The following is a 27,164-nucleotide window of genomic DNA, read 5'->3' on the forward strand; positions in this document are numbered from 1 at the left end:
ACAAAGTGAAAGACAATAAAGACCTCCTGATTTCATTAAAAAATTAACATAGATATTAAAAATTTCAGTAGTGTTTATGGTGTACGTATGTGACACCTCATGCCATGGTGTCCTTTTTGAAAATAGTGAGCACAAAGTTAAACATACGTGCAGTACCACCTTCTTGAAGATACTCTGTTAGCAAAAAAAAAATCATAATACCACTACAGTTGAAAACTAGCAGATTTGCAATATTAACAGAAGTCTCTGGGTGGCATCGGTACGACAAATTCACTAATCTTATAATAAGAAAATTAAAATATACTACCGCATGTTAAAGTTATTTTATAATTCAGTGTTTCTAACCTAAGGATGATACAATAATCCCTATCTTTCTGAAGCTTTATAATGATTTTAGCCTAACTCAGATCTTCCTTTCCTGTGATACTCAATTTATGTTACTATCCTCTTCAAAGGCAGTGAGACAAGTCAGAAGTCTCCACAGTGATGTGCCACTCCATTATATCACCCCCACTGCCCTGGTGTCAGCCCCATTAACCCCAGGGGAATCTATTAAGGGAGGTGTCACGGCTGGCAAGAGGCGATCCACATGTTCACTCATTCAGCATGCCCTGTTTCAGCACTTATTTGCAACAGTCACTTTTTAAGGACACAGTTAGGTGCACTTGTAAACACTCTGCTGTGACACTTCAGGACTCCATGGTCCCGATTTTAAAAATAGGACTGAGAAAAACAAGACTTTCTTCAGTAATTTCTGTGCATCATTGGTATCAATTCAGTGTGATTGTGAAGTCCTCATTTTAAAATTCCCATTGTAATACAAATATATCCATGAATAATAAATTCACTCAAAACAACTTCAGGAAAACCAAGCATTACTCTGTGTTGGAGGAAAAAAAGAGAAGAAAAATGGCATGCCAGAACCTGTTACATCTTTTATGATTCACTTTCGTCTATATTTTTCTTTAACATTTCCAATAACCAGTCTTTTCTAGCTCTTTCACTGTATTCTCTCCTCACAGAAATGCCTTAAACACACCCTTGTTGGTAAATCATTGACTCACTGCAGATGAAAGGAAAAAAGGTACTGCAGCTGCAGCTTGGGAGAAGAAAGCAAATACGTGCAAACACTATTCCACAGGTTCCAACAAGGCAAATACTATTCCACAGGCTCCATCATGACAGTTCAGCCAAAGAATGGTTGTACTACTTCTGAAAACAATCACAACTCACCCCTGCTTATCCAAAAGGGGCTGAGGCTTAGTTTGTTAACAATATAACTTATTTTCTAGGACTTATTCAAGGAATGTGTTGCTCAGCATTCATGTACAATGACTCCATGTTTTAAATAATTTTGATCAATAAGGTTAAAAAAAAAATAATGGGAGGAAAGCAGCTATAGTTACAAAGATGTAAGTGACAATATAAGATATCATATACAGGTGTTTTTTAACTCAGATGAACTTCCGAAAACACAGCTGCAAACAGACTTCTACCTCAGGCCTAAGGGCTTGTCTGGTTGTCACTGTAGTGGAGAGAAACCTATGCTACACCTGAAACAACTACCTCATGCAGCTGAGGCAGTGCCATGAAGCTCCACCACAAGTACAGTGGTTATGGTTCTGGTACACAGTATTTAAACCCATATAAATGCAAGTTATTCTTTACATACTTGTAAAGTCATTTTTTACATAGTTGTACTTAATGTACATTATTGTACGTTACTTAATGACTTAAAGTCATTCTTTACATATTTGTACTTACTTTGGACCAATTTTTTCCTCTATCCTAGCTTACCACTGCTTCAAAAGAGGCCAAAACGGGCTTTTCCCAATGGGTATATTCCTGTTGGATGCGTTAACCATAAAATCATCAAAAGTGACATTTCTTTTGAGAAAGACAAGCAAAGACAAAACAAGCAAATCATAAACCAAAAAACCTCATCTAACAAATATAGTAAACACAGCAGATATACAGAAAAGACCATTCTAAGAAATGTACTTCAGCAAAACCAATATGCTAACTCTACTCATCTCAAAATCTGAGCATAAATATCTGCCCTGCTACTTGTTATTCTTCCATAAGGCCCATGGTAGAAGCTAAACGCTTTGAAGACAGCAGCTCAGTGCAAAGCAGAGAAGGCCTGCACATTACAGGCTGCTTTTCCAAAAACCTGTAATTCCAGACATATGCTTTCTATATGCAATGGTATGTTGGTAGACCTGCTTCCAGGACCATATACCTCCTTAGGTTTATGATCCTGACTGCTTAGGCAGGTTGGCTTGCAGAACTGTATCACTAAGGCGACTGTGTCTTGCCCATGCTGCAGAGCTCTCTTCCACAGGAGGTTTGGGGAAAAGCCGACAGGGAGATGCTACAGAGTGCCTGTTGCCTAGGCTGTGCATGCAGACTCCCTGCAGGATGCAAAGCCAGGAGCACTCAGTACAGTTACAGCCTTAGGTCAACACTCTGGGCATACATTAACCCTTTCTACATGGCTCCTGATGTCCTTCTTGAGCATGCATTTCAGAGGCATTATTGATGCTTCTTACAAAAAGCTTAAAGGTGGTACCAGCACTGCATTTTAGTTCCGAGCTGAAGTTACATAATAAGGAGCAAGAAAATACCCAAGTAGTCTGAGCCTTAGATACCAAGCACATATATACTCTACCAGGATGAATTAGAGGCCAGGAAGGTGCCTTTTCTGTAATTTTTAGTATACAAGAAGGACAAACTACTGCATTAAGAACCTTAGTTAAATGGGGAAACAAGAAAACTCTCTAACATTTAAACCTTACAGAAAGAGACAAATCTGTTCTAAAAAAAAATAAAAAATAAAAAAGCCAAGTCAATCCCAGCCCAGCGCCCCTGCGAAATTCCTGGTCTACCTACTACTGATATTAGAACATAGTTGGCATGTCCACTTTTTCACATATATAGTACAAACATCCAGAAGTCAAGGCTAAAGAGGGTCATGTATGTAACAGATTTAACAGTCTTTGCTACCAGAAGGCTTCAATAATCTAAACAGGGTACACCAGCATCAGACTGGATGCAACATATGCAGAGAAAAGTACTAGTTCAATAATAAAAAGATGGCATCAGCTAACACCATTCCATGCTTCTCTGCAAAATGAAAGGATTAGGACAGGTAGGTCTGTTACAATACTCAGTATTGCATTTTAATGAAAAAGACATTGCATGTAGTCCTTACCATACAGAACATATTTATACTGGGGCTGTGTACATCACTGACATAAGTAATACAAAACTAAGACATCATAACTGGGAAACAAAAGAATATATATTTATAGTAGCTAATCCCCAATTTCTAATAAAGTTGAAATGTAAAAATTTTTCTTATAAAAATTAATAATTGTTTTAATCTAGATAATCAATTGAAAAATACAGGCATTCCAGTAATTAGACAGTAATTAGACAGTAAGAACTGTACAGTTTCTAAAATAGGGATCCAGGAAGATATAAGAAAATAAAACATCATTTCTTCCCACCAAGGAAGAAAATAAAAACAATTGTTTAGGCAGGGTTAGCTAATGCAATCCGATCCTCTATAAAAGAAAAGATGGAGTTACGACTTTGCCCAGCATGATTAAATCAGCAACCACAAACTAAAAGATTCTCCTTTTAAGTCCTACCATACTACATTTGGTTCCCCTTTGGAAACATGAAAACCTGTCAGATCTCCATCTGCAGTTCAGAGCTCCTCTTTGCTTATACGGAGTAGAAAACAAAACAAAACAAAACAAAACAAAAAAAAAAAGAGGAGAAAAAAGACAAAACCAACCTCAGAACTGCAGCTCTCTTTCAAGATCCTGTATTCTGGAGGTCTCTTTAGATCACAAACAAGGCAGCTGCCTGCCTTCTACTATCCAACACAACTTAACACAGTCCTGAAGCTTGCCTTTCGTTACAAAGAGAACTCCAGAGGCCAAGAAATAAATACGTAGCTCCTCTAGTCTTATCAAGAAACTCTGCCAGTTCCCCAAGCTCCTCTCCACTTTAAATCATCCGTAATAAAACAAATCCCAAGACCATAAACCTCTTGACATTTTCCAGAAAGTTCACCACCTGCTTACTGGGCCTTCATTTTTAAACAGCTATTACAGTTTCAGAACAATTTTGGAGGTAATGAGGCAGGGCTATAAGTAATTTATTTCTTATTAATGGGAAAAACAGAAAATAAAGCATACTTAAAGTATGTGTTTCTTAACTTTAAATGAGTGAACTTGAACTTCTTTCTTAAGCCTACTGTAAAACTTACTTCCTTTTACCCAACTTCTCACATCTTTCCTTGGTTCTCTCATTAGGCACAAAGTCACTGCCTCCGCTATTTGCCTACCACCCTCCAGGCAGGGCAGGCGCAGTCACAGCAATTGTCCTGCCCTGGTTCCCTGACCTGCTTTTACAATCCCCTCTAACCTCCAAAGTCGCAGGGTCTAAAATCCAGCCTGCATTCTTTTTTTTTTTTGTCCTGCCAGAGCTTCTCCAGCTAGAAGTACATATTTCTGCATTCTTATGTGTATGCATATGTCTATTACCGGGATAATTAAAGGGAATTTGGGTTCTGACTGTCTGTGCCCTCAGGGAAGAGACAGTAACATCTGCTGCAATGACTACTTATTTCTTATTTTTCTGAACAAGGATTTTGAATTGTTTATGCTTCACTGTTCAAACACACACACTGCATACAAATACAAGAGGGTGTAAGGGAAAAAAAGATTGAACCCCCACCTAGATGAAAGCGGTTTCAGCGCTACAAGCAGTTTTTATATACTCAGAATCACCTGCAAGTTCTAAGAAATTATGCAGTGACAAGGTATCAGCCATGATACACAATTACAGCCCTTTTGAGTTTTCTTTCTCTCATACACAGAAACAGCACAAAACTAAAGCCCCAGACCATTCCAGAAAAAAAAAAATAAAATAAAATCTACTTTGCAAAGTTATGCTACCCAGCTGAAAGAGATCTCATTAACCATATCATTCTCAATTGTAAGGAAACAAATCCTTGACTCAAATATGGAGTACATGATGTTATAATATTTTTAAATTAAACAGTATCAGTCATTTCAGGATAGTATTGTATTTAAAAATAATAACTAAGTATGCTTAACAGCAGTTAAGTTGCCAAGAACTGTGCTTAAAAATTTTCAGTTGCCTGATCTTCCACACGATATTTTGAACAACTAACATAAAGTGACTGTCAAGCAAGCCAAGAGTTGAAACAGGATTCCCAAATCCTGGTCTGTTTTAAAGCAAAAGGCCTACCAATCTTTACTAATTGTTCAAATTAGGAACCATGTCAGCAGACTACCATGAAGAAACAAATAAAAATTAAGGAAAAAGAAGAAGAGAAGAGCCAAAACTGAAGTATCTGAGTTTGGGTGGCTCAGTTCTGGGGTTTCCTGCATGATGCATTTAAATGCAGTATAGAATCACGTTTGTCTACTTGCAGATTGCATTCAACTGTCATTCTTACTTCATTTCATCATCACATACATGTGTTCTCATTAGTTTGCAATGGAATAGTCATAAATATCAGCCTGAATGACATCACCTTGACGTAAACTCAAACCCACTGCTGTAGAATCACAGTACGGATTGCAGTCTGTCCTCTCACTGCTTAGATTCTCCACTATCTCAGCTGTGGTAAACTGCTGTCCTCCTAATAATCATTAAACTTTGTGTTCTTGAAGCTGCCAGAAGGAGATTTAGCAACCCCACTCTTCTTGAACTGTGTATACACCTGGCTGCACAACAGATAGGAGCTCAGGGGCAGTGGATGCTTAGAGGAGAAAACAAATATAACAAAGAATTTCCAGAGAAGGGCACCTGGAGAATGACAAGACCAATTTTAGGTGTCGTGCTTGTAAGGGCAACCAAGGAGTCACCTCCACTGCATTTCACAGCTAGGATGAGTCTTCTGAATATCAGTAAATAGCTTAACATGCATTAGAAGGAGGAGCTTAGACAGGAATCAAAGAGATCTGAGGGATCACTGGAAACTACTGAAACTAATTTACTCTAGCAGGCTACGTGTGATGGAATGGTTTACAGGTTGTATCGCTTCAACTCAAGATTTTTATGTATAAACACACACACATACAGAAACATAAACCACATACAAACTGTGAGTTAAAAAAAAAAAATAAAACAACAAAAAACCTAACCCAATAGTTTTAAGATTAAAGGTGACCAGAAGCCTGTCATCAGATTAGAAGCAGATTAAAGTAGAGATGGGATGATGTTCGCGTAAGGAGGCACAAGAAGGTACACAACATAAAAACATGGATAGTGCAGTGCTATCTGTGAAAGGTGCTGAAGCAAAGATCCAGAGAGTTTAAAAAAAAAATTTCAGGGAATGTTCTGGACTAAGAGCACCATAGTGAGAAAACTGTAAGGCTAAATTCACATGCTTTAAGAGACAGGGAAGCCTGGGGGACAGCGTATGTATGGAAAGACTACATGATGTAAGATTTAGATAGGGACACAGAGGAAAATACCAGAAGAATGATAGGAACACACCAGGGAGAAGACAAAGGGGGAGAGAAAACCTCAGGGAAACAGAAGAACTATTATCCTGCACCAGACTTACGTTCCTTTTGTTTTAATATCCTGTTTGTGTCAGCTGTTAGTTCAAGATGGCCCAGAAAAAAGGTAGGAGTCTGCTGTAGACAGCAGTGGTATTATCAGTCAAGTCTTACTACCATGTCTCAATCCAATCTCTAAAAGTGAGAAATGGTCTAGACCTGAAATATATAATTTAAGAGCAGAAAAGGGGGAGGAGAGAGAACACAAAGTTAATCAATGCAAGAGATCTAAAATAAAAAAAAATTAAGAGGGGTGTGAGAATTCTGAGGAGAAAGAAAAAAAACATCAGTGAACAGAGGATGAACCAAGAGAGACTTTCACCCAATTTACACCGTAAATCACCTTGCAGGTGAGCTGATCCACACTTCAGGGTAAGGACCCATTCAGCAGGATAGGCAGAGATGAGATGCTACTATAATAAGGACTTTTGAGCTGTGGAAACTATGCCATGAAGCTCAACTGTGTTTTGATACGTGGAAATATTACCCGCTGCATGTGCCCTTCCCCATACTGGTGAAAGATTTATTTTGCCCTGGGAAGGTTCTGCCAGTCAAAACCCAGTAATCTCACACCTCAACCAGCACAGAGCCCACATGCTCTTCCCAGCGAGCACAGCTTCCCCTTCCAGTTACCAGCTCTGGCCCCTGTGCTGCTACTGCCTGCCTTCCCAAACATGACACAGAGGGATGCACTGACCGCGTAACACACTTGACATCTTTAGTCATGCCCTCTCTTCAGAGAGGCCTAACCTTTCACTTTTTAACACTTACGTGCTGGATTTGGCAATGGGCCACAGAATTCGTTTTGAAGGAAATCAGGTTGCACAGTTATGGGAAACCAGTATGTGGTCTTGACATGGAATTTTGTAACGAAACCTGCTCGACTTTTATATATGTATTGTAGGGAACAGCAGCATCAGGCCAACAGCCTATAGATAGTTATAATAATGCCATGTTATTTTTGTGGGAAATATCTGTTTCAATTACAAGACCTTGTTTCTAGAACTGACCGTTTTGCAATGATGCATTCTTACGTTGGTGTATGAACATACTAAACCTCTTTATTTACACTGTTTTAGCATAATACAATTTCTTGATTCTATCAATTCTGCCCAAAACTATAGCTCATAAAATATTTTCGGGTCTGAAGATACTTCATGCAAAGAATACAAAGACTAACAAAACAAGTCATATTGTAACACGAAGGGCATACAGGCTAAAGCCTGACACTAATCTTGCCAAGAGCTTGGAGGCAGAACTTCGAAGTGGAACATACTCCCCACCCCTTCCACTGCCCCTCCACAAAAACAAAAAGACACCCCAAGCCAAAAAAAGAAAGCGACAAGCAAGAAAAAGAAGAGGAAAAAACACAACCCCACAAACAACAGAACAGACTTCTCTTTGCAAAAATTATTTTTGTTCTCAAGGGCACTATCAAACTCCAGGTATTTGTCATTATTAACAACTACATTAGTCACATAACTGTAGAGCTTATTGTAAAATGGTGAGCTTCTAATTCTCAGAATGGTAGAGAAAGACTGCATTTCTTTGTCCATAAAGTATTCAGAACAAAGCCTGAAGTGAGCACTGGAAGTGGAAAGACAAGCTTATGACAAGTCAAAGTGTGGTCTCACCTGAATACGACAAATTGTCATGTAACAAGTAAGTATCTACCACGTTCAGCCACGCAAATTCAGCTGCTACTCAGCATCCTATAGTAAATGAGCAGTACCGCAGAAGGGAGGAAGGAAAGAAAGCATGTGAAAAAAAATTCACTTTGAAGAAGCACTGGCAGCACTCTTCTACTTCCACCAATTCTGTTAAATAAACACAAAGTATCTCTGGAAATTTATTTAAGAAATTAAGGGAGAAAAGGGAAAATTAACAAATGCTTTTCCTCCACACCTCTAAGATTCCTGGAAATTGTAGCACTCCAGGCAAGGCCCAAGGGTGGGCCAGGATTTCTCCAGGTCTCTCAGCCAACAGCCAGCAGAAGGCAACATTCAGTGACAGGCAGTAAGGGCAGCAGGTGCCACCAAGTGAGTGCAAGACAGGCCCCGTAAATGCTGTGCAGAACCTGGAAGGCAAGACCACCAGAACTAGTCTTTCCAGAAATTCGGTCACTACCAAATATGAAAACAGTGTTGCCCAGGATCAGAAGGCCAGTAACTGCAATTGTCACCATCTTTCATGAACTAGCAGTCTAGGTTACTTCAGAAGTAACTGAGAAGAACTGAATTAAGGATGTTTCTTGCGATATGTAGAGCCGTGCTGCTGCTACTGTGAGCAGCCAGGCAGGCTGCACGGGCACCCTCGCCAGCAGTGGAACCCGCAGAGCCACCCACTCCACGCAGCACAACTGTGTCCTGCCAGGCTGTGATGACTGTGCAGCCACGAGCTCTGTGAAGAGCTGGGCACAAATGAGTTCCACCAAGGCAAGTTAAAAAGGGCTGACTCTCAGCTCCTTAGCCGTGCAATGCTAACTAGCCATATACATCCTTCTCCTCTTCAGGCAACACTCATTAGCTTTGGACATGTTGCAGTGCAGTCCCTGAAGAGGGAGAAGAACCAAATTCACGTGAACCAGCATGGAGATTATGCACAAAGAACTTAAAACTTCAGCAAAACATAATTTACGCTGTGCCAGATGATTTAGAACCAATGGATATGCTTCATTAATGCCTTTTCCAAGGGGTAGATCAGTAGAATACTCAGACTGACAGCTGTCAATAGAAGGGACAGAGTATACCTTAAACATCTTCTAAAAACAATTAAAATACTGTCTAATGGAAAGAAATAAAATAGAGAAAAATCAAAGCAATATTGTGTTTCCTCTTGTCTTTAAACACACCAAAACTTCTAGAAGATGATAGAATTTCAGCTCCTTAGGAGCTCTATTTCTTGGTTGCTGATCTGTTTCTTTAACGTATTCCAGTTTGGATCTTTTATAACCTTTCAGTAAAAATGCCCATCTCAATTAAAAATACGTCTCTTTTGAAGAAGGAGGGGAAAAAAAAAAAAAAAAAGAACAAAAAAACAGATTGTAATTCCATCTGGCTGCTTCGTACAGCTAGTGGAATGTGGCAGGAGCCTCTCGCTCATTCTGCTGCTTCATTAACAACCAGGAAATTTCACATGCTCTAAACTTCCACATTAGGGAAACAAGGAAGAAATCAGCCATGGAAAGGCTATGGAAAGGCAGATAGGACATGTCTGTGCAGCTCACTGCAGCCACTGCTGATTTTCAATTATCAGGAAATTATTAATATTCTACAATGGCCCAGCACTTGGCTGGGATGCCAAAAGAAGTGTCAATTGATGCTTGCTTTAAAACATGATTACTTCTGCCAAAAACCAAGTTAGCCAGTATGCAAGTCCTTTGCTTAGAGAATTCAGGCCCTGCCATACCCTTTTTTTATGGGAATGAACACCAAAGATACTGGGTGATTCAGGGAAATAGTAAGCGGATAGTATCCTTCAATCTTCAAAGCTATCATTTCTAAAATTAACAGTAAGCATTTGAAAGTTGCCATTCCCCAGCAGGCAGTTAGTCTCCTGTACAAAAGTAAAGGCAAACCTGATTTGATACAAACAATATACAACTGGTGAAGGAATTATTTCCCTCCTTAAGAGGGGCTGGTTCTTGGCAGTCCTATCGTCTAGACAAACCAAAGTTGCAATATCTAGCAATCATCTTTTCTTTACTATGAATCATCTTTATTTAAAGAAAAACCCAAAAGAGGATAAGGAATGGAAAGTAATACACCTCAATGCCACTGCTGAAGCTGTCAGGAAGTCTTGAAAGTGTATTTTTGAAAACCAGTGTAAAGAGAAGGAAAAAGCAATAAAAACTGAGCAGTTTAGTAGACTCTATTAGTTTAAACAGCAGCTTGCAACAAGATTAGGGGAAAGAGAAGAGAGTAAAAACAAAAACAAGTTCATACACCATGTAACCTTCTTCACTCAGCCCGCATGTTATTTCCTCTTGGCACATGTTAAGTGCATGCACTCCATATACAAACCACATGATAAAATGAGCAGAGAGATAGTGTACTGAGTCTATATTACATCAACAAACATCAAGTGAGGGAATTCTGTGGTGGTTAGACAATAAGGTTAAGAAAATATATTTCTTAGGGTTCCCGAACCAAGGAATCAAAAAATCACTATGCAATTTTTCTTTTCTGGTTAACCTCGAGTAGAAATGAAGGGTTGATTTCTTCTATGGATTGAGACATGCCATTTTTGAGCATGTTTATTCAACAGATAACTCCCTTGCAGCACAGCATGTATTTAAAATATCACTAAATACAGCTTCTAAAATTACGTCAACTGATGCTTTTTTGTTGAGACAGCACAACCTTAAATTCTGATTACTTTATGGGAGCATAAAAGAATGATATTTGCCCCAGAGCAGATGATCTCATCTGTACCCTCAACATCAATTAAGTGAAGTTCACAACTGCACTTTATTTCTGATAGAAAAGCCTAAGAAATTCAACTTCACACAGGTAAACTGCAGGACAGTCAATACTTACAACTTCACACCTGAAACAGGAGTTGGGTCAATTTTTTTCCAGCTTCCTCAAGCACCACTAAGCAGTTGGGATGGCCCCTTCAATTCTATCTCATGGATGGGATCTGCCTACAGCATGAGTCTTCAGCTCAGTGTGCAAGTCTTGACAGGTCTGACAGTTTCAAAGTTCAGCAAATGTGGGGGAAACAAGGTGCCACTATAACTACTTTTACACTTTTTGGGGATTTTTTGGTTTTTTTCAATCTAATAAAATATCAACTCCACAGAGAGCTACCACAGAGGTTCTGTAGAGTAGGTGGCTAAGTGCTTTGTAACCTATGGAATATTTAGAGAAACATTACACTGCTCAACTGGTTTGCTTTGGTTTTTGCATAAGAATAGTTCAACTTCTATAAATAGTCATTGCTTCTCATAGGCATCTTATTTTTCTAAACACTGTTTGCCTATGATTTACCCCTCATTGTTCCTACCCAGAGGAAATTTGGTTTCCACAACCTTTTCTACCTGATTAGGTTAAACACATCCCTTTACTATATTAACAAAGTGTGTTCTCCAAGAAGTTGCTGATCATCAATAAATCCCAATACACTTTACAGTGCTAACATTTCATATCTATGTGTATATGAACGCATATCCAGATAAAATTTAATAAAAATGAAAATTGTAAGGCTCTATCTTTAATGACCAGCTTATTTCAGCCCTTTTCCTTTCTTAACTGTTATTTCAAGCATAAGTATACTTATTTACACATTGGCAACATATGCAAAGACCAATAATCTCACACTATGAGTCTCTGTGTTCATTCTGTCACCTGCACCTTGTTTCCTTGCACCCAATTCCATAAGTTGCACACAATTTATAACCTCAACTCTAACGCCTCTGTTGGACTTATGCTAGCAGAGCTCGTGAATCTTCAGTACATGCATGTTAACATATGCACACAGATTTAATTTTTTTAAAACTTTTTTTTTTTAAAAAAAGCCTGAATTTTAACAGACTAACACAACTTTGCACATCTGGAGGCATACTCCTCCTTGGAGAGAAAGGAATTTAAAAGAGGGACTATGAATCGTCACAGTCCCACCACATAAAACACTGAACTGCATGCTACTAGGCTGATCCCGTCAATCCATTCCATACTTAGAGGTCTGCTTTTATATAAATATGATCTCTGCGACAGTTCCTACCAACTTTAAATAACGAGAAAAGGAAATTTCCAGCTTCCATGGAAGACAGAGCATCTTATTCTAGTCCAGGGAAGACCTATGACAACAGATTTCAGAGCTGAAACATTTTCAGATCTACAGTAGACTTTCTTACTTACTACAGTTTCTGGGAGAGAAAAATGGTGCATTATGCATTCCTAACATTAATTATGCAGATGAACAAATTACAATGTGATTATTATTACTACTACATATGAGAGACGTAAAATGAAAGAGAATTTCAGATCATGTCAAAAATCCTTTGAAAGGGCATGCATTTCCCCTGCTTCTGAAGCTTCTCCTTCATCTTTCACTGGCAAACAAAATACTTGGTAAAGATTCTCAACTGATGGGTGAAATTCTTGCTGTTTGATATCAGGAAATATCATGGAATCACAGAATGGTTTGGGTTGGAAGGGACCTTTAAAGATTATCTAGTTTCAACCCCCCTGCCATGGGCAGGGACACCTTCCACTAGATCAGGTTGCTCAAAGCCCCGTCCAACCTGGCCTTGAACACTTCCAGGGAGGGTGCAGCCACAACCTCTCTGGGCAACCTGTTCCAGTGTCTCACCACCCTCACAGGAAAGAATTCATTCCTTCTATCTAATGTCAATCTACCCTCTTTCAGTTTAAAACCGTTATCTCTCATTCTATCACTATACTCCCTGAGAAAGAGTCCCTCCTCATCTTTCCTGTAGGCCCCCTTTAAGTACTGGAAGGCCACTATAAGGTCTCCCCAGAGCCTTCTCTTCTCCAACCCCAACTCTCTCAGCCTGTCCTCGTAAGGGAAGTGCTCCAGGCTCCCTGATCATCTTCATGGCTCTCCTCTGGACCAGCTCGAGCAAGTCCATGTCCTTCTTAAGTTTGGGGCCCCAGAGCTGGACACAGTACTCCAGGTGGGGTCTCACAAGCGTGGAGTAGAGGGGATGAATCACCTGCTGGCCACACTTCTCTTGATGCAGCCCAGGATACAGTTGGCTTTCTGGGCTGTGAGCGCACATCACTCCCTCACAGTCAGTTTTCCATCCACTAATACCCTCAAGTCCTTCTCCGCAGGGCTGCTCTCAATCCACTCTTTGCCCAGCCTGTATTTGTGCTTGGGATTTCCTTGACCCATGTGTAGGACCTTGCACTTGGCCTTATTGAACTTCATGAGGTTTGCACGGGCCCACCTCTCCAGCCTGTCCAGGTCCCCCTGGATGGCATCCCTTCCCTCCAGCATGTCAACCGCACCACACAGCTTGGTGTCATCGGCAAACTTGCTGAAGGTGCACTCAATCCACTGTCCATGTCACCAACAAAGATGTTAAACAGCACTGGTCTCAATACCAACCCCTGAGGAATGTCACTTGTCACTGCTCTCCACTTGGATATATCACAGTCTTTCAGTTAAAACTATTTAGCTGAGAAAATCAATGATAGAAATAGTATATGCCTCTCTACAAAAGGTAGCTTGACAGGATCATCACCTAAGTGAGCAGTTTTTGATGGGCAGTGGGAAAGTAAGCAAGCAAGTTCTTTCAGGAGATACACTCCCTTTCCATATTTCACCATGACAACTTCTGGGGACTTCTTTTTCTTTCTATTAGTTTTTTGCAGCTGTTCATCCATACGCTTCACCAGACTCTCACTCCATTAGTTTTATTTAATAGTTTATACTCCATCTACCATGCCTCTCAAAGGAAGACAAATCAAATAAGTATATTGCTATTTTGGCATACCAGAAACTACAAAAAAAAAAAAAAAAAAGGCTTTAGTCAGTTATAAATAAAACAGAAGAGTTGATATCTCTGTAAAGTTAGTACTGAGTTTACAACCTTTAAAGTACCTATCACTCAGTACCACTCAGACTTGGCTGATGTTCAGCATCTCACACAGTGTTTAGCGCCAGTGGATCTAGTATTCTAAGATGATTTTACAGAATAGGGTGTTAACGTAGCATTCAAATTAAAAGTTTTGTAGCTGTTAAGAATTGATTTCAGGACTCTGTGTTGGTTTAGCAGCACTAATGATGTCAATAAATACAGAGGACATTTTACTATAGGCATTCATGAAGTCAGTAAATGCCGCAGGAAAAACACGTAAGTCGGAAAGAGGGCTGGTTGAATCCTGCCAACTCCTACTGCAGGATTCATTCAGAGTAGCTCTTCTCACACATCTCTTCTCTTTTTTATACTTTGATACCCCAAGTAGTCCATTTCTAACATACAGGTTCAAAGACAAACCTCTAGGTCATCTTTTCCTTCGGTCTCCTATCTTCACTTTTCCCTTAACTAGCAGTCCTGCAACAAGTCAACTGCTGTGTGCCTACACCAGTTATGTTACTTCGCTATCACATACTGTATACTGCATTGCAAATAGGTTTCAACATGTACTAAGATTTACTTATGATTCCCAACAGATTATTGTGGTGAGTATGAACTACAGCTTACCAGAATATTTTTAAGTGAAGGAAAACTTTATCAAGATATGTCAGTTCATAAAAGCTAAGGTATGTCATGGATATGTACTGATTAATATTTTTACCACAAAGGTCAAGAGGGAGTCTGGCATTGAAAATCTTACTAAATGTCATATTATCAATCTGACAATAAATGCTTCTGTACAATTGTATTTCCCACATATATTTACAGCAAAAAGGAATTGGTTTTGTTCAGTAAACTAACTGTGACACTATCTCTGCCTACATCAAAAGATGCAACTGAAACAAGACAATGGAGGAAGTCTCTGTCCCAAAAAAGCCTTAGCATAGTAACGTCGAACTGGAAGGACATCACTAGAAATTAAATACGACAGAGAACAATAACAGTCTAAAAGGCAGGATCAGGTTAAATTCAAGCTACTCTTCTAAATGTTAGCTGAATCACATTCATAAACCAACACATTTTTAATCAACTTTTAGCACATGGTTCTGGTAATGAGTCAATTATTTGCTTTTACAGTTGCATATACCAAAAAAAGTACATGCAGTGACCCTCAGTTTGTATTAAGCAGTTAAGTGCCAGAATTTTAACTGTTCTACTTTAATTTACAACATTGTGTATGCATGCTATGATAAAAATAACATTTTTAAACTAAATTATACACACAACATGAAAGCTAAGAAAAACGAGATATTTTGTCAGAATAAATCATACTATTTAGTCCATCAATAAATGAGTGATGGTTTGCTGTTCCCAGGTACAGAATGTAACCACTTTAGGTGATTCTCCAAGGTATTGGAGAAAGGGACAGCTGGTACCATTACTCTTATTAAACCATTAAAACGGCAGAACAAAGATACTTTCTGTAGAAAACACAACATTATTTTCTCTAACTTTATGAAAATAATGGAAACAAATCTTTTTTCAATTAAAATTCAATAAATCCTAATTCATGGGAACAAAAAAAATTACACATGTGCTTTCTTAGAAAACCAGGAGGAATGTAATATAATACATCTTAATCCCTACATCTTCGTAGCTACAAACTATTTGGAACTCGTTCTAAATTGTGACACTAATGGAAAAATCTCAATTCAAATAAATAAAAAAAATCAGATAAGTTATTAAATGCCTCCAATTTTTACAGATAACATCCTCCAAACAAGCTTTGTTTTGTTCTAACCGGTCCTCAGCAGTCTATCCCAATACTCAAGACAACAACCAAATGTATGAAGAGACTGGCTTGACAAAGCAAGGAACTCATGGGGGAGCTCCAATGCAAAAAGGCTGTATGTATGAGGTGTAAGCAGGGACATCATGACCAAGGAGGGATTTAGAAACACCACATGGGCATTGAAGGATTGTGACAGGTTAAACAAAGTTCAATGGGAGTTAAGACTTGCATGGAATGTCAGGGGCAACAAGAGCAGCTTCTACTTCTGTAATAGTAATGAAAGGTCGAACAGGAAAAATATAAGACAGTTGCTGAATTGGGCAGGTAAACTAGTGCCAGCAGGCACAGATGACACTGAGGGACTCAATATCTCCTTTGTTTCAGTCTCTTCACCAGCACGGTCTCAAAGGCATCTAGTGTTTAGCAAAGGGGTTCAAGAACTACCAGCAGTAGATGCGGCCTGAGTCAGGGATGACTTGCAAGATCTCAACCTGTATAAATCCATGGGATCAGACAAGCTGAATCCATGGACACTGAGATAACTGGCCACTCTTCATCTCTGAGAAGACATAAAGATGAAGGAAGGTCCTCAGTAACTACAGGAAAACAAATGTGGGAACTACAGGACAGTCAATCTCACTTAAGTTCCTGGGAAAGTTATGGAATTAGTCCTCTTGGAATGTACTTTTCTGGACATACAGAGGAGAAGGTGACTGAGAACAGTCAGCATAGATTTGCCAAGGATAAATCATTCCTGACCAACCCAATTGCCTTCTATAATAAAATGACTAGTTTTAAGGATGAGGGGAGAGCAGGGAATGTAATTTATCTCAAGGCTTTCAACACTGTCTCACTGCAAATTAGGATGTTACAATCTGTCTCTTCAGGTGGGCAACCAGATGAGTAAAAAGCCGGCTGGATGATCAAGCTCAGAGAGTAAATGTTTAATAGACGTTACTCCACCATGAGGCTGGTAACAAGTGGAGTACCACAAGGGTTGATCCTGGGACCTGTCCTGTTTAACACCTTAATCAACAACCAAGGAGAGACAACAAAGTGCAGTCTGTAAAGTTTGTAGATAACATAAAATTCAGAGAAATGGTTGATAAGCTTGAGGGCAGGGCTGCTATCCAGAGGGACCTAGATGGGCTGGAGGAATGGGTCAAGAGCAATGTCATGAAACTAAATGTACACATGCAGAGTCCTGCAACTGGAAAGGAACAACCCCATGCAACAGTACAGGCTGGTTTTAATCACAGAGGAAAAGGAGTCACCCACCTTTAAATGACACATTCAGCACCAAATTGTGAGTAAACTTTGAAGCCTAGTTGTATTTAACTTGTACAGAATACAGTCCAGGTTATTATATAACAGCACAGAATACACTTTTTCTTTTTTTTTCATACCATTCTACATTAAAAAGAGAGGTTTCCATAAAGAGATTAAACAATCCTTAGCCTACTTCTGGAAAAGTTTTTTTGCTCTTACCCCTTACCTTTGTATGCAATAACTGGGTGCTCAGCTCTGTGGCAGTGGGTATCTTCTGTTGTTGTTGGCTCCAGTATTCCTAATACCCCAAGTCCTGCCAACAGCAGTGCAAGGAGGCAGCTTCTTTTCATGGTGGTCATGCTGTCCTCCACAGCAGTCACTTCTAACTAGCTACTCTTCTTGCATTCATGTGGGAAAAGCACCTGGAGAATTCAAAGAAATTTACTCAAGCACAAAAGCAAATCACAAAAAAAAAAAAATAGACAATTCTTGATGTTTAACACAAAACAATATTGCTTTCTGCCTGTGTAGTATTTGACTCCTTAAAAGTATGCTAGTAGTTGCTCCTCTAATTACTTCATAAACTTATCATCAGTTATACAATTTAGGAATATTGATTTCTTTTATCACCCAGCAAGATTCAAAACCTGTTATTCATTCCCCCCCTCTTCCACTTTAAAGTTTCATTTTGTAATGTGTGTGGGGACAATAATGTTCTGCCACATTTCCTACTTTATGTTTTTTAGATACAGCAAGTGTATCTAAATCTATGTTCCCCATTCATGTGTATCCACTGCCCCTTGCTCTGCCTTCCTCACAAAGGAAAAAATGCTTTGATTCCTTACAAGTATAAGGTAGGAAAGGAATTGCTCCTTCACATTACTGACTGTTTTGACAAAACAACAGCACTAGGGCATGTATTTTTTGCCTATCCATAGAGTGTGTATAGCACAGTACAGAAAGCAGTAGGACAAGGTTGACCTCAATGCTCTGACAACGTGCTTTTGCTTTACAGGTGGGATGCTCCCTGGTTCCAACACTGGCTTAATCCCTACTCATTTGCCAAGACTGATGACAAGGTTACGCACTGCAGATTCTAATGCTGAAGACCCCTTTCTACTAAAATCTAGACACCAATCAACAATGTAATGATTTTCATTCAGTATCAGAATAAAGTTGAGGTTTCAACTCCCCGATTTTTTGAAACATCCAATAACCAGATACTTATTTTATAAGCAACAGAACATCCATGGTGTCAATATCATTTTAGATCCAACCCAATTCCTTTAGCTTTATCATAACAAACATTCCAAGCAGTAAAACCCTAATGCTGTGACACAAAATACTTTTGCCACTAGCAGCTTTACTGAGCCCCACAAGCTTGCTGGCTGACAGCACACAGTTATAAGGCATCACTGCCTTTCGGAGGCAGGGGAGACTGGAGATTTGAGACAACTCCATAATGGCAGAAATGTCATTTTGCTAATTAATGAAGCAATTCAGGAAAAAAAAAAATCAGCAATATTGACTTCTAATACATTTGATCTCACTGAATTGCAGTGTGCTGTTTAATAAGGTGGAAACTTTCTATTTGTGTAAAATAAAACATCCTAAACATGAGAAACAAAGAGCTGTTAATTAAAAGATACTCCACAGTAAGACCAGCGTGTCTTAAAAGCTACAATCAAAAAGCAGAATGGGTAATAAATGTTTCTCCCTAACATTTCTGTAGCACCAGCCGTCATAAGATGAACTGCTCTTCTCTTACGACTTTATTTTGCTGCCTTTAGAAGCCTTCCAGCTAAGACCCGGGCACATCTAATCCTCATTAATTTAAACTAAAATAAATAGATCAAAGACATAATGCATCTAAGTGGTACATAAATTTAATAGTCAATTTTATCTCCTCTGCTAAATTCACTTATGTTTCAGAAAAAAAAAAAAAAAAAAAAAGCGAGGGGAGCTTCTTGGCAGCTAAATTCATATTCCTACCTTTCATGTTATGATGTCATGTAGCAATATGAATCTATCCCTATAAATTGCTTGTGGCTTACAGCAAGCAGTATCTGCTCATAGAAATTCTGTGTACTCACATATATAGGGGCATAAAGCACCTGTTCCAATGTTTTGATAGTTAACTTTCTGCAAGAGTAAATTTTTGAGTGTTATGCACTATTCTTACCTAAATTCAACCAGTTTATGTGGGCTATATCATAGCTAATGGATATTGCCGACTTACAGATCATACAAGTACATTACTAACAGCTAGTTATAATTCAGGTTTCTGTAAGATTATGTATGTGTATTTAGGAAGCAAAACAAAGGACAGATACCACATCACAGACTCTCAAAAGCTGTTTTTCTTGCACACAGTACAGCAGCAGGTACTCCAACATCTAGGAATATGGTACTTTCACATTAAAGAAACACAAACTTTATTTCTTTTCATTTGTAAAGTCTCAGAAATACCCATAAATGTGTGAATATAATGGACAGAAATTAAGCAAGAATAAAATGAAACATTTGTACTAGAAGCTCAGCCTTCTCCATCCCCCTCGTAAATGCATGTTCTTTATGTATCCAGACTCCATATCTCAGCCAAGTTTCAAAGAACAGCTCTACCAGGACACACAAAAAAAGAATCCTGTTTCTCCAGAAAGAAAGAAAAAGCCCAGTAGACTTCATCTAGATACTAAAACTGTACATATTTATGGATGCCGTGGTTTTCATTACAAAAAGAATACTGACTTTCATGGGATTAATCCTGGTATTAATAAAGACTAAGATGTAAATGTTGACAGGTCTGATGTCTTGTATCCTGCAGGTATTGAGAAGATTTTTTCCCACCTATCCCCTGTGTGCACAACTCGGTAACAGAAGCAAAGATTCCTTTACCGCAATACCTTTCCTCAGCCTCTAAATCCAAACGGCATCCTCTGGAAAGACAGGCTATTTACATGCCATAGTTGGTCTCTGACATAGTTGTTTACATGTATAGTTATGCTGCGAGAGAATTTTGGGGCCAAAGAATTTTTTTTCCTACCTAGCTGAACTTCTCTCACTGCATGCATCTCACATGGTAAAAACAGAGGCAGGAAACACTCCTTTCTCTCAATCAGAATACCCAAAGACAAGGTTAGACTTTGAAGGAAAGACAAAGAAGGATGGGAATGTAGTTCTGATAATATATCTCAGAGAAAAACAGTAACAGTTTAAGTTTCCCTCTACCTGTTTACATGTATTGTGTTATTTTATTAATTTAAGTGTATTAATTATCTTAGATGTATTAATTTAAATGTACTAAATACATTGTGGGGAACTGCAGGTAGAAGCTTACTTGCAACTACTCAGAGAAGAGTCTTTAGGGACCCTAATCAGGCAAGGTAACAGTAAATCAAGGTAGAAGACAGAAACCTCATCACAAGTTCTCACATGAGAAGAGGACAAGCTTTATGTCAGCTGAGCAAATGAGAGGAACAGGAACTCACTATCAACTTAATTACACAACAGTATGCACAGAAGCAGAAAGAAAAGTGAGTCTGGAAATTGCACTCAATACACTACTAGATTTTAAAAAGAAATTAAAAAACACAAAAAAAACCCCACCACCAACCAAACAAAAAAAACATACCAACAAAAACCCACACGACACCAACCCAAAAAAACCCCAAAACACAGCTAATAAAACACATGTACCCACAGCATGAACGGATGAACAGACACCTTAGGAAAGCCTTCAAAACCAAATCCTTTTCCACAGTATTTGCAGGGGTTAGATTGCTCCCTCCTGCACATCCTTGAATAAGGACTGCTGCTCAAGTTCCATCTCTGCCTGAGATACAGGCTGTAAGAGTGAGCCTGTGGAGGCAGCACCTGAACTCCGCATCCACACAGCTCTGAAATACTGCAAGTGAGAGTCAGAAGTTTTGAAGCAGGCAAAGGAGTCTTTCCTGAAACAGGCTCTTCTCCTTACTGAAAGTGCAACTATTGTGCCAAGAAATGATGGTTAGCCTGGAGCATAAGACACAAAAGCCAAGAGAGCCCTAAAGATGAAAAGTCTAGGCTAGTTTCCTTGATTTCTGTATAATTTCCATATGCAAATATCTCTCAGCAATGAAATACAATGGTTGAGTCAAAACTCTTCAAAACATAGCCATAATATTGACACTGACCACCTTTTTAACTATTGCTATACATTTAGAAACCAGTACATTGACCTGTATTATTTGTATAGCTTTTCCAGCACAGACCTTTAATCAGACTTCTCACAAATTGCATTTTACAAGTCTGTAAAACAATCTGAGGACGCAAAAAGAAAAAAAAAAAAAGGCAGTATAAAATGTAATATATTTCAAAATATTATTTTATTTCTATATGTAAAGGGTCTTGTGCACTTATTCTCTCCCTCATTCACTTTTTTTTTTTATCTAGCTTGCCTAGAAGAAATATGAAGATGAATGAGGCCCATTAGCTAAGGGTATTTTTTTTTTTTTTTACAAACATAGTATTTACCTTCTCCATCTCAGTATTTGATGAGGAAAAAAAAAAGCAATTCAAGATTTTCTATTTTAGCTGAGCCAACAAAAGATACCTATTGCTAAAGAGAAAAAGTGTGAACAGCTAAGCAGGGAAGGCAGGTAACTGCTATTGCGAGGTCCAAGCAGATTCATTTAGAGACTGTTCCCTCCAGGCACTGAAGTCATATATTTAAAATTAAATAATCAGAGTGTCAATATTTCTAGATCAGTTAAAATACACTGTGTTGGAAGTACAATTTATCTCTGAATTATAAACCACATTTGCTTCTATTTGATTAAAATAAGCTGCTGTATAAAAAAAGAGACTTGCCACGCTAACGGCAGCTGTCCAGCAGCAAAGACGCTTTCAAATAATTAGCTGGTTCTAAGTGTCAGTTTAACCACACTTTCAGTGAATGATGAAGTAAACTTATGTCAATATGAGTATACAAACAGCAGAGTTTGGCATGGTTAAAAGATGCCAGTTTCAGGACTGGTTTTAGGAACATTCATCCACAAGCAGGTCTGGGGTTTCTTTACATGCACACCAGTGTCTACTCTTGCAGATGCTGCTCATGTACTTTGCCATGGGAGACTCATTCCACTTCCCCTGGGCACTTCGTTCCACTTCTTGGTTTGCAAAATGATAAAAGTTTGATAAAAATTTACTCATGCTAACTACTTCATAAAACATACACCTTCTTGCACAGGCATGAACCTGAAAAAAAAGTACTTGACTAGTGAAACAGACTATACGTTGTATGGGTTCATTAGAACAGAATTATGAGTCCAAAGAAAGATGTTGTCCCATATTGCTACTGTACACACCTTAAATTATGTCATCTTAAAATACTAGTACCCTAGTACTGCTAGGGGCACTTTTTTACAATTTATTAAAAGAATATAACATTTGCTTCCTGCTGCAAGTGATGAGCAGACAAGGAGAATTGTTTTCTCTTTAGCAAAAAAAGCCCATACTGTTGTGTATTGCTAGTAAGCATACAAACAAATTGGGGAAAAAGGGTATCAGCAGTCATAAAACTGGAATTCATAAATACCCCTACAATGTAGCTCAGTGCCTTTTTCTGAAATGGCTTTTGATTTTTTAAAGGTAAACTCCTCAAATTCATATAAATCTTTTGATAGGAAAACTGCTAGAGAAAGCAATATGTAAAAAAGGCCCTGTCATCACACCTACCAAAAAATCTAGCTAAATTCTCAGGCGGTGTGTACGCTCTCAATTCCCAGTCCTGGCAACAACAATAGTGACAAGCCCTGGAGCCCAGCAGGAAAAAGGGATGGAAGCAGGGGCAGGGAGAGTGGAGGGGCAGGGGGCACTGAGAGGGCCACATCAGTCTAAAACAACAGTGCTCTCCTCTCCTCCTGTTAAAACTGTGAATGTTGTGTGCCAAAGACATTCACATTTCACTTTTTTTCACAAATGAACTGTGATTTTTTTTTCAGTCACCCTTCTCTTAATAGTATTCACACAAGGTCAATAAATATCAAAACTCATTTAAATCTTGTTTCCAAAAAAAACAACCAGTTGTTTTTACTATAGTGATTAATCCTGTTCCTCTGTCAAATGCACAAATAAAAGCCATACCTCTTTATAATATAATTACTTTGAAATACATCCCTTACTCAGTATAGCTTTAGAAAAACAATTTGTATATCACTAAGATACACAATTAGATTAGAGCAATAGCTCAAAGATCACCTCATTAAACATCAAGATGAGACTGGAGGCTATAGAGCTTTTTCAGTGAAACAATCCAGCCGTACTCTATCGTGTCTCATCACTGGACCCAGCAATACATACTGTTTGCTATGCAGCAGAGTAACATATTTTAATTTGTATTCTCATAAAGTGAGAGTCAGTTTCAATTAACAAACTGATTACCAAGTTCCTTCAACTTTTTCTCAATATTGCCATTCATTTCTGTAGTGGCATAAATTTTAAGATCTGCAAGAGGCAGTCACCCATCAGCTGTCATTGACTAACGTAGTCAAAAATCAATCCTTAAATTCATAGTGGCATTCTGCCAAAAGTCTGCTAATATCTGTAGCTGATGGTGACAACTCATAAAAGAAGAATCTGTCATCAAATCTAGCTCTCCAGCGCTGCTCAAAGAGCTGCGATACTTGCGATTTCCGCAAAGGAAGCACTGCTTCAAGAACAGTGGCCTGAGTGAAGCAAGAAGTTTTTAATAATGCCTCAGATCTCATTTATCATGTCATGGGCATGTCTGCCTCATGGTGGCATAGCACCAGTGGACCACAGCTTCCCCAAGCAAGTACCAGCCAACCCAACAGGTCCACATAGAAGAACACTGCAAGCAGCTTAGAGGGAAGAATAAAAGTAGTCGAATCAGTGCAACCTAAGCCCAAGTTCCAACAAAATCTCAGCTCTTTCTTCAAACCCCTTTTTATCTTAACTATCCCTTAGCTCCTCAGACTTCTTGGTATTCTCTCAAGCCCCAGATTCCCACCTCTAGTTTCCTTCCCCTCACAGCTCGTCTCCTGGCCCAGCCACCCAGAGCAGCTTATCCCACACATTGCTTGGGACATCCACTGAACTGTGATCCTCAGTCTGGCCATCAGAAGCCAGTCTGAGGTGGTGGAGGGAGGGATTCTCCTCCTCAGACAGACTAGAAAGCCAGCACAGTTTCTCCTTTACAAAATAAGTTTAATGGAAAAACAAAATGGTAATCACTGTTTGCAAATAAAAGTCTGAAGAATGGAGAAAGTTGGAAGAAAAATCAGTAAATTTAACAGCCAGAGGAAAGGCATGAAGTGAGAGAAAATGAGCCAGGAGAGGGCAGAAGTGTCAGCTAGTGCAGGAAAAGGAAATTGAGAGAGAAGAACTGTAGCAATTCAGGAATGTACACACACACATCCCCGCATTCATCTTCTCCTTTCTCTCTATACCACACTTGCCTGCTCCTTTTCCAGTTGGTGCTATTATTGGCAAACCAAACACATTTTCCTAGGGCCCAAAAGATGGTCAACACCATCAACATGGCATACAACACAAGGTGTTCTATAGTAAAAATATACTTTTAGGTGTTGTCAGTAATAGCAGTTCAGTAGACTCACCTTACCACAGGATCCTGTTGGTCTTAAAAAAAGACATAGCTTCAAAACGGGATTGGGCAAATCCTCAGAAAAAGGATCCACTGATGATTATGAAATACCTAGATACTCCCCATTTTGCAGTGTGAAATTTAGAACTTCCTGAGCCTGATACTGCAACAATATTCAGGAAAAGTCCCACTAGCTGCTTGCTGGGGTCTAACCCTCTTCCCTGAGACAGGTGCTGTTTGTTCCTCACGGAGAGCAGATGCTGGGCTGGATGCACTTCTGACCAAGCACAGCCATTCATTCGTTCCCATGTTCTGCAAAGATCTGACCTCAGATGTTCGTAGGTTGCATTTTTTTCACTTGTACTGCCATATAGTACATACAAGTCTGCATTTACAAGTTAGTCATAAAGCCTAGTAAAAAGTGAACCTACATATCTAAGACAAGGAAAATCCACTGCACAGCTTTTTACCAAGCACTTAAGTATGTGAGTTGAGACCACAAAGAGAAACAGCATCCAGAATAGCCAGTCCATGGCATTTTTTCTTTAATATTCCCTCACCCATCTAGTAGGAAGTCACAGGTTTGGAAAGTATCTGTCTCCTGGTTATAGCCAAGTCAGCAAAGACCTCAATTTCAACGGAATCATGTACTCGTTAACTGGACTGTCCTTACAAACTGTCACAAAATGTGACATAAATTGTATTTCAGACATTTCTTTCAATTTATCCAGCAATGCTGTAAGTAACCCTTACAAATACACTTTCCAAATATCCCTGGCACACTCTTGATTAATAAAATATAATATATAAAGCTATGGGCAACAATTTTTAAGTCAGCATGTATTTTCAATGACTTAGTAATGCTGCTCCTGAATGAGGATGCTATACTACATATTTCTACATCTCAGTAAATGAAAATTATTTGTAAAATATCTTATTTACCCATTAAACCTGAATATAATGAAAGTATGTTAGTCCACTTCATTGAACAGGAATTAATAAGAAAAACAATGACCAGACAATAAAGTATTTTAACACTTATTTTCATCATATTTGTTAGCAAATGCAGTTTCAGTTTATGGCAGTGTTTTTTCCTTTGTTTTAAGCTACATAATTATGTTAATTTCACATAACTAATTAAATATTTTTTAAAGGGAAAAAAAATGTTTCAATCTAGAAGGGAACTACTGCAATGATGAAATTTCTTGAACAGCCTTCAAATTCTATTATTCCCTGGTTTTACTGTTAACGTACTTTTTGTAATCTGCTAAAAAAGCATCTGTACTCCCTGTATAATAAGGGGCTCACAGAAAAAATGAATTTTGAAATTTCATCACTGGGAATTAGGAATCTATGCAGGAGCAGACTCACACCTGCAAGCAAAGCTGTGACTATTAATTTGCATTAACCATGTGTCAAAATTTCACTATATATAAAACAAAAAGTATTCTTAAATTACAAAAGCTCATGCTTCAAAAGCTGGCCACATGTCTTGCCTTCTACCATGACCTCTACCCAAATTCAGGCATGATGCAGGATGGGAGAAGGAGCAGATGCTCTAGCTTAGGATGCTTTGTCGTCTTTTTCTTTTCCCTTCACATTATTATAAAATGTCTTGTACTGGGAAATATATTAAAAAAAAAAAAAAGGCAAGCAGGTTTAACAACATGACTTGATAGAACAAAAGGCAGTAGTAGTTCAGGATTGAGAGGAGACCGATGCAACAGAGCAGCCGAAGACAATGCACTGAGAAACCACAGGAAAAAAATTAGCTGGGAAGAAGGAAGTTTTATCAGCTGAGGGGAGAATGAAGAAGATGAAGATTAGAGTTGGATGAAAAAATTGTGTAAAGTCTTGAAGATGTATAAAGAGTCATTTTGAGTGAAGGCAAGGTTAAGGGAAGCGGGCGAAAAAGAAGTAATATGAAAGCAATGCAAATTTAGCTGTTGCATTCTACATAAATTGGGAAGAGGCAACACAGAAATTGGAGTCGCACATGTTGAATAATTAACAGAGGAGATCATCACATCACAGATTATCGCTGTAGCCATCTGGACATACTTTTGTATATTTGTAAACTGTGCAGGAAAACATGCCAAAATTTGTACATGGATGTAAGAGAAACCAGAAGGGAGACAGTAATGCAGAAACTTCAAATAGCTGGATTTTAACAAAATTTATATTCTACTGAAAACAGTTCTATACCATTTTCTATGTGACTGTACAAAAGTACTTGATAGTACTTGGGATTTAACTTTCATAAGGACTTAATATAATGCATTTTAAAATGTGACTCGCCAATTTAAAGGACAAAATTGTACTGCTAAAACAAAACTGTTA

The 27,164-nt window shown here is 38.6% G+C and overlaps 1 protein-coding gene across 4 annotated transcripts in view; it reads right to left on the reverse strand.

Annotated features, from left to right (window-relative positions):
* The window catches only part of SEMA5A (semaphorin 5A), a 353,854-nt gene that overhangs the window by 224,322 nt on the left and 102,368 nt on the right, over nt 1-27,164 (reverse strand). For all 4 annotated transcript variants that reach the window (XM_074825752.1, XM_074825742.1, XM_074825761.1 and 1 more), the window contains one exon: nt 17,448-17,643. In XM_074825752.1, the coding sequence (XP_074681853.1) occupies nt 17,448-17,580 (133 nt within the window). In that variant the 5' untranslated portion in view covers nt 17,581-17,643. The remainder of the gene's footprint in view (nt 1-17,447; nt 17,644-27,164) is intronic.

This window comes from Strix aluco, chromosome 1, assembly GCF_031877795.1.
Source record: "Strix aluco isolate bStrAlu1 chromosome 1, bStrAlu1.hap1, whole genome shotgun sequence".
Taxonomy (NCBI): domain Eukaryota; kingdom Metazoa; phylum Chordata; class Aves; order Strigiformes; family Strigidae; genus Strix; species Strix aluco.